We start from the raw sequence: 14,519 nt of genomic DNA, 5'->3' as shown, positions 1-14,519 counted from the left end.
TTGTCAGATTTGCTGACCACCAACATCTGCTGGAAGAGACTGTTTTGTAAGTACTTCATTATCTTTTCTTTACCTGTGATGTGATACTCTTCTACAAACGTAATGCATTTCCATCACTTCCTTGAGCAGTTTCTACCTTTCAGAGCAATTTCTTTTAAGAACAGCTCTCTAAATGCTTACAGCTCAGTAGTGAATGAATGCACTCCCTAATTAGGCTTAATTTTTGCAGGTAGTTTCTAGTGAGAGCAGCACAGGCTTCTTGACCTGTCTGTACAGTTTGGGATTGGGATTCTGGTTCTGTAGGAGACTGGTTTGGACTGAGCTTACCACATTTCTTCAGTAAAGAGGATCTTGCTGTCTTCTGTTCTGTATTCTGGACATCAGGTTACTGGGCAAAATTTGTTCCCAGAAGGGTGATCTGTGCAGCTGGTAGATCAATCCTGCTGTAAATTGTAATAAATAATAATTTGTTTCATTTTTACAGAAAAGGTTGTGCTGAAGCCTCACGATGTTTCGGTGTTCACCACTCTCAGTGTTAATGGCCGGCTGTTTGCCTGCCCGCGGGATCAGTTCGATTCTTTGGTATGTATGTGTGCAGTGCTCAGGAACATCTGGGCTGTGGTTTATTTGAACACCTGGCCCTTGTTGCATTATCCACACTTCAGATAAAAACTAGTGGAAACATTCACAACGATGGGCTTGTCACACTTGAATAGGATGAGCCCTGAAAATAAAACAAGCTGATGTTTTAATTCCCTAAAGTAGACCAGAAATCCCTCCATTGGATCCACATAACAGAACTTGATCCCAGTACTCTCTCTGTCACACTGAGCATTCAGGAAGAGCTGAGTATTGTCACCAAGACATACAGTAATTCTTCATTACAGAATTATCTCCTCAAAGTCATAGAGATATATTTTCTAAGATAAACGTTATCAATTAAAGCATTCTGGAGATTTGATTCCAGCAGTAAAATCCTTAATTTTTTTTTTTTTTTTTTTTATTTCTCATCCCCACAAAATGCTGTGTCAAAATCGGAGATAATTCTAGGTAGAATCACAGAAAATATTCCTGGTAGAAAGTCTGTTTTTTTCTTAGGTAGAATTGCTCATAAGTACTTACAGTTTATACAGTCATTCTAGCTATCTCCATGGGGTCTGCTTTTATAGAGTTTGATTTGACTGTACGTTTTGTTCCTTTTATTTCATTAAAAACAAATGTCATTGCCAAGTCATGTCAGCATGAACTCTATTACTCCTAGCCTTGTTTCAGCCTCCTGTATGCTTTTAACAAGCCACTTAGTATGTATGCCTGATTTCTTTTATGGATATGGTAAAATCTATTCTTTGCTGCTGCTTTCAATTTAGTAACCAGGGAATGCACATCCAGCATATGTAGTTCCATGCAGAGATACCTCTTGTTCAGCTTATTAAATTCTGGTGCTCCCTTAAGGTTAATTAATCCTGCCAAGTAGATACCCTCATGGGGCATGCTACTGTAAAGCAGGGGTGTTGCATCAGTAAAACTGTGCTGGGTTCTTATTTATGGCTCTGCATTGTCTATGTACACATAGCTTTCGCAGCAAATTGTCCTGGCTTTCTGTACCTTTTCCTGGTGCTATTTACCATGCATCAAGTACTCAAAGTGCTGCAGGGAGCTCTAAGATACAGGGCTGCAATGTGCTACTTTTCATCAACAAGACTGAATTCAGTAAGAATTACAGAAGTACATTCATCACTTTAAAAATGGTCCTCAGCACTGCATAGCAAATTACAACCCCTTATCAGCTGCCTTTTTTCAAAGAGGTATAAACAAATCAAAAAATGTTACAGCCTTAGCTGCCTCACAGTTTAATCCTTTCACATTCCAGTTTCTGGTTGCTTCCTGTTCATGAACATTTATCCACATTACATTTGGTAATTCCCATGTGAAAATTGTTCTGGGTAGATGAATTTTTCAAATATGCTGTAAGTTTGCATCTAAGTGCTTCTTTCCTAGCCTTGGAAAATATGTGTTTGTTATGGTAACAGCTATGTTGTGTTCATCTCCAAATGGGGGAAAAAAGACGTCTTTCAGTCTGTAGGCAGTTCTCTTTCCGCAGATTTCCACAAGTTAGAATTTTCTACAAAGCTGCTGTACTTTTATTTCATATGTTGTGATAAACTAAAGAAATTTTGTGTTTGTGCAAATCCCAATTCAAAGCAATCTGCATTTTTTTTTTGTAACATTAATGGCTGCTCTGGATATTTTAGAGAATACTTTTCTGCTCTTTTTTAAAATTATAGATGAAGCTTTTAAGAGGATAATGTTCGTGATTTAGTTTTTTTTTTTTAATTAGTTTTTATGACAATGATAATTGAAAGGAAAGTTTTCCCTAGAGTACAAAGCAAGAATTCATACAGCAGTAAAAGCCCTACACACTATGTGTTACTGAGAAAGTGGTTTGATGTATTAATCCAGTCAGACTTATTTCTGTTGCTAGTATATTACTCTTATATAAAATAGAATTAATTTAGTAGGCTCATTTCTTATATTGCAGCATCTAAATATGGTCTGTTAATCAGGCAGACTCCGCTGAGTTTGTACTGGGAAAGCAGCCTGTTGACAGTTCCGTGTCCATCATTCCGTGTTTAACAAAGGCGTGCGGAGTCGGGAAGCTCGTGTGTGAGCTCTGCCGCCCTCTCCTGGGAGCAGAACCGGTGACCCGCGCGTTCACGGCCGGCTCTGCGGGTGTTTCACCCTCCTGTTTGCCAGGGGATTGGTTGGCAGTATTTTAGCAGTTTTGATTCAAACACTTCACCCTAGTATGTACAACAGACTACTTCAAATCTGACTTGATCTCCAGCCATGTTTTAAATCTCTGTTTAATACTTCACCTGTGTGCAAAATCATAGATCACGTCGCATTTATTGGGTGGCGTGGAGGTGCCTTTCAGAAATGTTCTGTACATGGTTCTTTCTCATAAGACTGTGCTTATATCATTTTAATCAGCCTAACCAGGAATTTGCAATCACAAATTGTGCATCAAATTTGTGTACTATCAAAGAGAAAGTATGAGGTTTATTTTATTAGTGATCAGAAGATCTTGCAATCACTGCAGATTTCTGAAGCACGCTAGATGTAACAATTCTCATAATTAGAATCAGAAATATGTAAAAGTATTTGGCTTGTCCTTGGTGGCCTAGTTATGTGAAAAAGGAAACATAAAAGTTTTTTGGAAAGACCTATGCTCCTAAACAAACACACATGCTTTAGTTAGCATAATGTGTATTATAGATTCAAATTTTAGAACAATGTTAAAAATAACACACTGAGAACAGTCTGGTTTATTTTCTTATAGTGTCTCTGAAGAGCTTTCAGAATTTTCCTGATTATCCTGTGCTGATACTGGTTTTGCACTGGGCTTCTCATTTCCTAATACCTGCCTGTGTTTAAAAGCAAATCTCAGTTTTGCTGCAATTTCAGTTTTACTATTAGAAACATGATTAGGAAAGTGGTCACACTGAAAAAAAAAAAAGTTAGAAATATTATGAAATGAAAGCACCAACCACATGATTTAGCATATCTAAAATACTTTTATAATATTTTCTTGTTTGTAGGCACCATTGCCAGAACAAGAAGGACCATCTACTGGTACAGTAGGAACATTTGAACTGATGAGTTCCAAAGACTTAGCACATCAGATGACAATTTATGACTGGGAGCTCTTCAACTGTGTGCATGAGGTATGAGGATCTATCTGTTTAGCAGGTTAGAATCTATTAAAAGGTGTTTAACTGTACATTGTAGCTTTGTGCATTATTTCCAAAACCTTCTCCAAGCTTGATTTTCACAAATTCTACAATAAAGCCACCTACAAGTTTTGAAAGTATAAGACATTCTTAATTTTATAGGCAAAATAGAAAAATAAAGTTGGACTTCTTCTGGGCATGTGCTTGTTGAATTACTTTTGTTTGTTTTAAGTATTAAGCTGTTTGTATATAATCTGTAGTTACGCTTTTACTATGCCTCAGCTATTGTATACTGAATTTGTAACCTGAATCCTTGTCATCTGTGCAGCTATAAATGTAAACCAGACTGCAGGGCAAGTTTCAGGCTAGATACTTACCTGGTCAGTCTTAGTCTCTTTCCTTGAAGAAATGTCACTTCAAAAAGAATTCCAAACTGTTTTCTCTTTCCTAGCTGGAATTGATCTATCACACTTTTGGAAGGCACAATTTTAAAAAGACCACAGCAAATCTGGACTTGTTTTTAAGAAGATTCAATGAAATTCAGTTCTGGGTGGTCACCGAGATTTGTCTTTGCTCTCAACTCAGCAAGCGTGTTCAGCTCTTAAAGAAATACATTAAGATAGCAGCCCAGTAAGTATACAATCATATGGGAGCTGGAAGTGAGGTTCAGTATAGCCAATGTGTTTTTATTTTCTCTTTTCAGACAGCCACACAGAGTAGAGGTTAAAACATTCTGTATTTGGTAATTCTGTCTGTTTTCTTATAGGGCTGTATAGAACCTTGCTAACACATATTCTTCTTTATTGTGCTACTCTCCATTGCTCCTTGATCTGTGATCTCTTAGGACCATGTTTCTACATCAAATTTGTGAGAAAATATATTTCAGTTCATTAGGAGACTCCTTCATTTACCCTTCCGTACAGCAATATTAGCAAATATTAGTATGTGAATTAGTAAATATTAACAAAATTGAGCCTAATTCTCCTGAGAACAGAAATGTGTCTGGTTCTGCTCAGGGAAACCATTCTCAGAATTGCCCTGAGTGGGAAAACCAAGAAAGGAGAGTAAAGAGATGTAGCATGGAGATGATGAATGACACTCATGTTACTTTCATTCTGTTTGGGATTTGCAGTAAGTTTGCTGATGATACAAAGTGTAGGGTCCTGCACCTGGGGAAAAGTAGCCCCAAGTAGCAGCACAGGTTGGGAGCTGACCTACTAAGGAGTAGCTCTGCAGAGAGGGACTGGAACTGTTGGTAGATGACAAGGTGACCATGACCCAGTAGTGGGCCCTGGGGGCCAGGAGGGCCAGTGGGATCTTGGGTGCATCGGGAAGAGTGTGGCTAGCAAGTCAAGGGAGGCGTTCCGCCATGTCTATTCAGTTCTAGTGAGGCCACATCTGGAATACTGTGCCCAGTTCTGGGCTCCTCAGCACCAAAGTGACAGGGAGCTACTGGAGAGGGTCCGGTAGAGGCCACAGAGGTGATATGGGGTCTGGAGCATCTCTCATAGGAGGAGAGCCTGCAAGAGCGGGGCCTGTTTAGTCTAGAGAAAAGTAGACTGAGAGGAGATCTCATCCATACATTCAAATATCTTGAAGGGTGGTGCCAAGAGAATAGTTCCAGACCCTTTTCAGTGACTGACTGAAAAGGGAGCAGTGACTGACTTCAGAGGGAGCAGGGGTATATCCATGCCCTGCATAGGTACAGATTTTTATTATGGTTACACTCACCCTCCCTTTCCAGCTCATGGTGTATTTATTGATGTCTGAAAAACAGTTTGCTGAGGTCTGTAGTGTTTATCTATAGCTCTGGGCATTGTAGCTAGAAGCCTTTAGGCAGTTCTACCAACAGAGATGCTGTTACTTGCAGTTAAACCAACCAACAGTAAAACCAACTTTTTTGCATCATTACATGGAGTTGTGTAAAAGAAGAGATTACTATTGCTGCTGTGATGCTGCCCTCCTCCCAGTTAGTAATTGCACGTAGCTGAAGTCTGTGTTCACATCAAAACTGGGGATCAGTGTGGCTCCTTCCTCCAGGACACCCTGCTCTGCAAGTAACAGCTTCCTTCTGGAATCTACTTTGGGCCCTGCAATTGGATTGTGGTTCGTCAAAGCTGAAGATTTAAAAAATCTGGTGGTGGGCATGCAGGATCAGTTTTATATTTAGAACAGAGGACAGAATTTACCTCTTTAGTTTCTAAAAATACACGCACCGCATATTCCATTATCTCACTGCACAGCACAAGAGTGGGAAGCAGCTGCCGGCCTGGCGGGCTGTGCCCAGGAGAGGGCAGTGGCACCCACACAGACGTCGGGGTCTTTCCTAACCTCTGGCATTAAATGAGAAAATGTTGAAATGTGATCATTAAGATACAATAGTAATTTCCATAAACACTTGAAATCAAGTATCCTAAAAATTACAGTTAAATATCTCCTTAATAAACTTCCCTAGCCTGCGAGTTCCTCCAAGTCATGGGTTTAATCTTGTGCTATTTACAACAGCCTGACAACCTCCTGTTTACTTCCATGTTTCTGGTATCACTACAATGCTAAAAATAAATAGCTAAAAGCAGTCTGCTCTGCTGGGTTCTCTTTGTCTCCTAAAAGCAGAGAAATCTGAAGCACAAGATTTTCCTCTGTACAAACCAAGAGGGCAGGTTTAATTCCAGCTGCTGGAAAGGCGCTGGGGAGTTTTGCCAGGCTGCTGCCCTCTGTGCAGTGCTGCCATGGTAACAGCTGCTACACATGCACTAAAACAAACACAAAGTGCACCGAAGTTAGAGAGGAGAAAAAGCCCAGACCTTGAAGCAATATCTTTGAGGAAGTTTTGCCTGTGAAGATCCTTGAGACCTAATGAGAACTTTACCCTACCTAGAAGTACTAGACTCATTAGAAAAGTGTTCAGGGAGAACAGCTCAGTGCTGCACTATTAATCTTAGGCATGACTGGTGGTAACGAGATGCCTTGCACGTACTCATTTTCAAAGATAACTGCTACTGAGAAGCTTTTTTCAGTTCTGTGGCTTGAGGTGCAGATATCATTGCAGAAGGCACATCATTTTGTGTCTGCCACCCTATGCACCCTTGATGTGTGCTCCCAAGTCTGTGCAGGCAAGCGCAAGGCCAAGTGCTGGCTCCAAGTGCTGTGCACATGTGCTTTCAGTTCCAGGAGCCAGTGTCACTTTAGCATCTGCTGGAAAAGGATGTAGGGGTTACCAAGTTCATCTCTTTTCTCCAGCTATTGTAGGAATGAACTTTCAAACGAAGGAAGAAGTGAACTATATTTCCAAGAGTGAGTTCTTCCCATATTAATTGTATAAGAAAGTCCTTCTGGGATGTGCTTACACATACTCTTATGGATATCTGCAAATGCAGTTTGTGTGTATTTTCTCTTTGTGGATATATCCACAGGCTATTTAGAAGCCTTCTTGTGTATCAGTGTACTCAGATACTTTCACTCAGATTTTGAAAATCATTCTTTCTGTACATGTGCATATGTTATAAGCCCAAGGAGCCTGTAAGAAATTTTTGAAATGTGTGTTTACAGAGAAAATGCCAAGATGAATATGCTTCTCTAAGTACAAAGAGACTTTAACCACATACATGTTTGTTTTGGAGACGAGAGAGTGTGTGTGTGTGTGTTTACTATTCATTCTAACAGGAAGATTTTTCTTGTACAGTCCATTCTGTGGGGCAGAGGGACCTCAGCTCTGAGGTGGTGCATTGTGGTGCTTTAGAGGATCCACTTTTTGACATTTTACATGGAGTTTATATGCAGTAGAGCTATGCAGCTCTGTTTCTAGTGCCTTACAGGGGTCATTTATCTGGAACTGAGCTATTTATAGTAGTCCCTGTAGAATTTACTGAATATCTGGGGTAGAACATCATGTGTCTATATGGATTTTAACTGGGACTTTGTCAAATTATATTCCTTACCAGGTTATTTGGCAAAACATTTCCTTTTTAATATGAAGGTAGATGCAAATTAAATATTGCAGATACAGTTGCAGCTGCCTACTTTGTTTGAGCACTAGTGCTGTGTGTTACTAATTATTTTACCCTGCCATAATTTATTCCTAATCCTGTCACGGGCTGTGGACAGATATCCCTTTATGGATTTACTTGTGCCTAGGGAAGAGGTTATCACGGACAGCCTATCCTGTCTGCTTTTCATCTTTAGCTCCCCTCAGATCCACTAGTGAGGCACTCCCTCACCTGGACTAGTAGATTAAGTTGATGTAGCTTTAGCATTTCAGTTTATCCTTTCTACCCTTGCTCACTGTCACTAATCTCATGTGGGAGAATTTGTATGAGCAGCTCTGCCAGAAGATCTGAGAAGGCAGCAATCTCCCAACAGACCAACCAGCATGTGGGAGAGATCATTTATTCACATGCTCAGTGTTCACACAGTGCAGACACAAGTGAGGCCAAGATCTCAAGGATTCACTCACTCAATACATCCAGGTCTGGTAAAATGGAGGTACAGAAAGAATGGAATGGTGTGGATGATGGAGAATAGGATGATGTGACAATTATGGAGTCAGAGAGTATGACGAGATGATTGTACTAATTTTGTCTAAAGCTAAGGATACCTCAGAGGAGCTAAGAGCTTCAATGATGAATTAAAAATATGAGAATCATAGGTTGAATCTTGTTAAAGTTTTCTTGGTAAATCATGGAATCATAGAATAGTTTGGGTTGGAAAGGACTGTAAAGATCATCAGGTTCCAACCCCCTTGCCATGGGGGTTGGAACTTCCACTAGACCAGGTTGCTTAAAGCCCCATCCAACCTGGTCTTGATCCCTTCCAGGAATGGGGCATCCACAACTTCTCTAGGCAGGCTGTGCAGTGTCTCACCACAACAATGTCCTCCTTTGCACTCACTCCAACAGATCCATTTCCTTCATATGTTGGAGTCCCAGAGCAGGACACAGCTCTGCAAGTGGGGCCTCACAAGAACAGTAGGGGAGAGCCACCTCCCTTGGCCTGCTGGCCATGATGCTTTACTGCAGCCCAAGACATTGTCGGCTTTTGGGGCTGCGAGCACATATTATCAGCTCATGTAGGATTCTTGGCCACCAGCACCCCCAAGTACTTCTCCCCAGGGTTGTTCTCAATCCATTCTTCACCCAGCCTGTGTTTGTACTTGGGATTGCCCCGACTTAGGTACAAGACCTTGCACCTGGCCTTGTTGAATTTCATGAGGTTCACACAGCCCCATCTCTCAAGCCTGTCAAAGTCTCTCTGGATGGTATCCCTTCTATCAGCATGTCAACTGCACCACACAGCTTGGTGTCATCAGCAAACCTGCTGAAGGTGCACTTGATGCCACTGTCCATGACACTGATAGAGATATTAAACCCCAACAGTCTCAATACCAACCCCTAAGGAAGGCCAGTCACAGCTGAAGAAACAGAGACTGAGGTGCTGAAATTGGATGTTGGCACATCAGTTGAGATGTGCCAAAACCCAGTGAGATGCAGTTTTGTGAGTTTTTTTTCTGATAGGCTTTGTTCTATCTCTTCCCTTCCTATTGAGTCAGTGAGCCAGTGAGGCAGACCCAGCTGAGCAGTTGTGTTGACTATGCCCATCAGATTGACTATACCCATCAGATTGTATCTACGCCTTCATATGACATGTTGGATCTTCCGTAGCACTCAATTACATGTTCCAGTTTTTCCTGACTGATAGCAAAATCCTTCTTTGCATTAGAGATGGAGCGTGACCTGGAGCTCCTTTTGCCCAGGACCTCTTTAATGATGCTGGTAACAAATGGCTGCTCTTTTCCTGAAACATACTAGAAGTCCCAGAATCTATAAGTAATAGAAATCCTGTACTGCAGGAGAGGTCACTGGCATGGGGCATCTCTAGACAGATGGTCTTCTCCCTTTAAAAAGACTCAGTGGCCCTGTAAAGTGCAATGAAGATTGCCTAAGGAGAGCTTCAAGCAGTCATTAGCTGTTCAGGAGCTGTCAGCAAGTTCTGCAGCAAATGAAGTTCAAAACAGTTGTTTACACTGTCTCTGGTATCTCTTGGGACTGAATTGAGCCCAGTTTCAGGACGGTGTTTCTGGGTGGAGAATTGCTTCAAAGACTATAAGTGCTTGCAGAAGCTGGCACCCAGTGAAGTAGAAGAAGGGAGATCATTTTAGGAGGGAAAGGAAAGAAGCCTCCAGAGTGTGGTGAAGTGCTAACACACTGGTGAAGAGGTGTCTGCAAGCATGCTGGCCAAGACTGTCTAAATTCAGTCACTTCTAAGTGACCTAGATGCCTGGGTTCAGCGCTCTTAAGGTTGTCGTAAGTACTGCTCTGACTGATATATACAACTTAAAACCTGGCCCTTTGTGTTTCAGCTGTAAAGAATACAAAAATCTGAATTCCTTTTTTGCTATTATTATGGGACTGAGTAATGTTGCTGTGAGCCGTCTCTCATTAACGTGGGAGGTAAGTTGTTGCTAAAATCCTATTCCAGGAAGCTTGATGGGGACTTGTGCTTGTAATTAGCAAAAACATGAATTGGGCCTTTATTATTGATAAAGCTAGATCTACTAATTCAGCTCCTGACCATAAGCCTTAGCTAAGGCTGACAGTATTTGTTAGTAAGGCAGTATAGTACACCCATGGATATGCTGAATACTCACAGGAGTTAACAAGAGTGACAACAGTGGCTCCTGTTGCTGAGCTAAACTGCCCAACAGGATGAGCAAGCTAGCCAGCTAACCTCTTAGATCAGCCCATCATCTGTGTGTCTTCACTTTACTGGTGGTTCAGTGAGATCACTCCACTGATAATTCTGTTAAATTCATCCTCTGTTTATACATATTATTTTCTGATCACCACAGGGACTCTGTTGCCCTGTTAAAATGTGGGTTTCTTCTAACCAGTTCTGGTTTTCTCTCTGACATACATTTCCATGCTTACTGGCAGTTTGGTCTTCATTCTCAGAGCTTCCACCTTTTGCTGTGGCTTTGCTCTTTTGTATGAGTGTATAAAAAGGGTGCAGTGTCCAGCTGCAGTGTAACCACTGAGAACATACTGGTTATCAAAAGCAGTATAGATTTCAATGTGCATACATTTTGTTCATTAGAAATTCAAAATAATTATCATGACTGAGGTTATTGATGCAACTGAAAGCAAGATTTGAATACCTATAAAATGTGCTCTGACACAGATCAGACTAACATGTCTGAGAGTACACCAGTTCCGTTTTCAAAAGTATGTGTATCATATAAAATCAGTGCAACAGGCAAAGATTTTCAGTTTCTTAAAATAATGACCTTTTCTTTGTGGCTACTGAGAGGAGTTGGAGAGCTGAGACAGTACAGGACTAGAGAAGAAGGAATTGAATGTATATACTACATACAGCAATCTGAAATAGGCACCAGGTCTGAGCTGGTAGGGGGGCACAGATCATTTGTGCATGTGGAAAATTAACTTGAGATCATGGAAATGTTATCATCCTCTGGTTCTGTAGAGCAGTTGGTTTAACAAGAGAATTTTTGCAATTTGATTTTTAGCCAGATATATACAGAAAATACTTAAAGACAAACATACCAAGACCTATTTTTTTTTCTATATTATCACGCATTTACATTAGTTGCATGCAGAAATTAGATATTTGCAGGTGCAAATGTCCAATTATACCACTTACTTCACAAATACCTAATCTGCATGCATATGCAAACTAGGCACATAGTTGTTGACACACATCATTAAAAATTAGGCCCTTGCTGTGGCACAGTGTAAATAGCTTGCTAGGGTACACACTTCAAATGTAGAAAGTATTGCAAAAAATCATTTCTGTACTGTAAAGTCTCTATTAATTTTTAATGTTATCCACTGCTAATAGTGGTCTGAAAAATTCTGTAAATATAGAGAAGTTTCTTACTAAAAATAACTGACATGTTCTGATTATACATAAAAATTTACAGTGATCTCTGAAACCAATTTATAACATATCTTATAGTCTTCAGAGTAAAGTTATTTAATCTGTGTAACATACTATGCACGAGGGGGAAAGAAATTTTTTAGTAAAGCCCATCTCATCTCAATCATATGATCATCTGACCATTATTCATTTGTGCAGGTTGTGGATTGAAAAAATACTCATTAATTTGTACCCCAGAAAGTGATGGAGGACTTTTGCTGCTGAGCATGTCAAGAATTTTACTAATAAATGCATCAGCATGAGCAAAAAAACCTCCTGGAAATGCCCAGGCCTGGATATGAATGTTTTCAAGGGCAGTTCATCATAGGTATGAATAATTAAGCTGATCTGCTCCTACAGAAGCTGTGTGCAAATTGTATTTTCAGATAGGCTATAATCAGGGATGTCCTGAAAGCATCCACATGAATTTCCATTACATTCTGAATTCACTGATTGCTATGTGAGCCAAACAAAAATCTGAATCGAAACATCCCAAAGGACTAAATTCAAGTCAGGGTTTAAATCAGGATCCAGGTTTCATGGCTGGTCCCATCTCTATTTTTAATCTGGTTGCTAGGAAACATGTTGTATTTTAGATTAGCACATTGTTAGAAATATCTGGCAAAAAAAGAGCACTTTCCTGACTTAGGGCATTGTAGAAGGAACTAGCATTTACACTAAAATTACCGCACTGATCTGATTTAATTAAGGTTTGCTATTTTTGTTTTTATTAACAGAAACTCCCAAGCAAGTTCAAGAAGATCTATGCAGAGTTTGAAAGCTTAATGGTGAATAGCAATAGATCCCTTATTCTATGCACAATCTGAGATAATTCAGTTTCTGATTTGAATTCCTTGATTCAGAACATTTTATATGTCCTTGTTTGACTTTAAGAAGTTTATGATCCCATTTTAGAGCTGCTAAAACAAGTATGTATGACTAATAAATTATACTCTTAGGAACCTACTCTGAGAGAACTTATGTACCACTCAAAGTTAATCTGGGAACTCAGAAAAGCTTTATCACTTGTTTTCCAATAGTGCATATGGGAAATTCTATTTTTCAACCTGGATTTTTCCAGGCAATACATTTTAGTGCTATAACATATGCAAAACTGGATCTGCAGCTGTAAGGAGGGAGGAAGAAATACATGTTATTTTTATGAAGAATGTTTTTGTAATCATATCTAACCTAGCTATTTGGCATGAAAAAATGTTTGTGTTTAGTGGCTGCATTCTCATTGTGTAACCAGTCTGGGAGAATCATAAAAGGTGTATGAATTTGCAGATGCACTTTTAAAGTCACAGGAAAAAATAATGTTTTTAATAAATGCCATGACATGTAAATCAATGCATATAGTGTCTTGATACGTATAATGATACTTATTAGTAATTATTTGATTTCTCTTTTTTTGTAAGGATCCATCAAGAAACCATAGGGCCTACAGACTAACTGTAGCTAAATTGGACCCTCCAATAATTCCTTTCATGCCACTGCTTATAAAAGGTAAGCTTGGATGTTACTAGAATTATTAACTTGAAAGCTATTTGTCAAATATCTGAAGGATAAGAGTAGCAGCAAGAAAAAACAAAAATCAATCTCAGTGTGAGGTATGATCTTTTTCCATTATGAAAAGCACGACACAGAGACAAGACAAACTGGGTTTGTACATCTGGATATCATACCTCAATTTTATTAGTCTTAGAAATGCTGCAAATTAAAGCCTAAATGTTTTACTTTTACAGCTGCTACAATTTTTGTAAGGGTAGATCATTCTGCTGTTTTGTATGGCCATGATTCAGAAATGGGCTTTTATGTGTTTTTTATTTCTATACAGACATGACGTTTACTCATGAGGGAAACAAGACATTCACTGACAGTCTAGTAAACTTCGAAAAAATGGTATGTATGACATATTTGAAAGGAAACTTAAAATACCTCACTGTTCACCTCTTCAAGAAACTTCTCAACAGTGACTTTCACCTAGAGAGAATGAAGGCAGGACCAAGACCTGGCAAAAATAGCCTGCATTGTACACAGAGCCTGAGACCGCTGGTTTTCTGGAAAACATCACAGAGGTGGAGAATAAACTGCCCACTGAGCCTTGCACAGCCAAAATGCTTCATAGGAGAGGGAGTATCAGGGACAGGAAGCAGAGCTGTTAGAGACACTTTTTAACAGTTTGGGACCAACCTGTGATTTTAACTGCTGTTCCTTCAAACAGGCCTGAACTGTCTCGGGCTGGGATAGTTCTGCATTGCTCCTTGGAGAATGAAAAAAGCATTGAAAAGAACTTGCACAACATATATTTTCTTCTTTCCCTTCACAGAGGAAAAGAAGTCTGTGGCTTGATTGCTTTCCTACTGGAAAGGAGAAACAATGATAAAAGGCAAGAGTATGCTCAAATTTGAGATAAGTCCTGCACCTAAGCTGTTATAATTTCAAACACCATTGTCAAAAACTGCAGACAGGCAACTTTCCATTGCAGAAGTCTCAACTGAAGCTTGAGTTTCTCAGCAGTGAGAAGACATTTTCTTGGTTGCTAAGGTCATGTTCCTCATTAGTGTGGTTAATGACACCTGTATCTGAGAACCTGCATTAGCCAAACCCAGCTATGGCATCTGCATAGGAAAACCAAACCTGATGTATTGGTCTGGCAGTCAGTAGTAGAATCACAGAATCACTAAGGTTGGAAAAGATCTCCAAGATCCCTGAATCCAACTCTTAGCCCAGCACCACTGGGTTCCTCAGTAAACCTTGTCCCTGAGTGCCACGTCCATGTGCTCTTTGAACACTTCCAGGCATGGTGATTCCACCACTTTCCTGGGCAGTCTATTCCAATGCCTGAACACCCTTAAA

The 14,519-nt window shown here is 39.9% G+C and overlaps 1 protein-coding gene across 2 annotated transcripts in view; it reads left to right on the top strand.

Moving 5' to 3' along the window:
• Positions 1-14,519, top strand: part of RAPGEF4 (Rap guanine nucleotide exchange factor 4) — a 147,669-nt gene that overhangs the window by 122,744 nt on the left and 10,406 nt on the right. For both annotated transcript variants that reach the window (XM_053947078.1, XM_053947079.1), the window contains 7 exons: positions 485-582; positions 3,600-3,725; positions 4,183-4,361; positions 10,087-10,177; positions 12,398-12,448; positions 13,079-13,166; positions 13,498-13,562. In XM_053947078.1, coding sequence (XP_053803053.1) covers positions 485-582; positions 3,600-3,725; positions 4,183-4,361; positions 10,087-10,177; positions 12,398-12,448; positions 13,079-13,166; positions 13,498-13,562 — 698 coding nt within the window. The remainder of the gene's footprint in view (positions 1-484; positions 583-3,599; positions 3,726-4,182; positions 4,362-10,086; positions 10,178-12,397; positions 12,449-13,078; positions 13,167-13,497; positions 13,563-14,519) is intronic.

Source organism: Vidua chalybeata, chromosome 7 (genome assembly GCF_026979565.1).
Source record: "Vidua chalybeata isolate OUT-0048 chromosome 7, bVidCha1 merged haplotype, whole genome shotgun sequence".
In the NCBI taxonomy this organism is placed as follows: domain Eukaryota; kingdom Metazoa; phylum Chordata; class Aves; order Passeriformes; family Viduidae; genus Vidua; species Vidua chalybeata.
The sequence above is the reverse complement of the archived record's forward strand: the minus strand, read 5'-3'. Positions and strand labels throughout refer to the sequence as shown.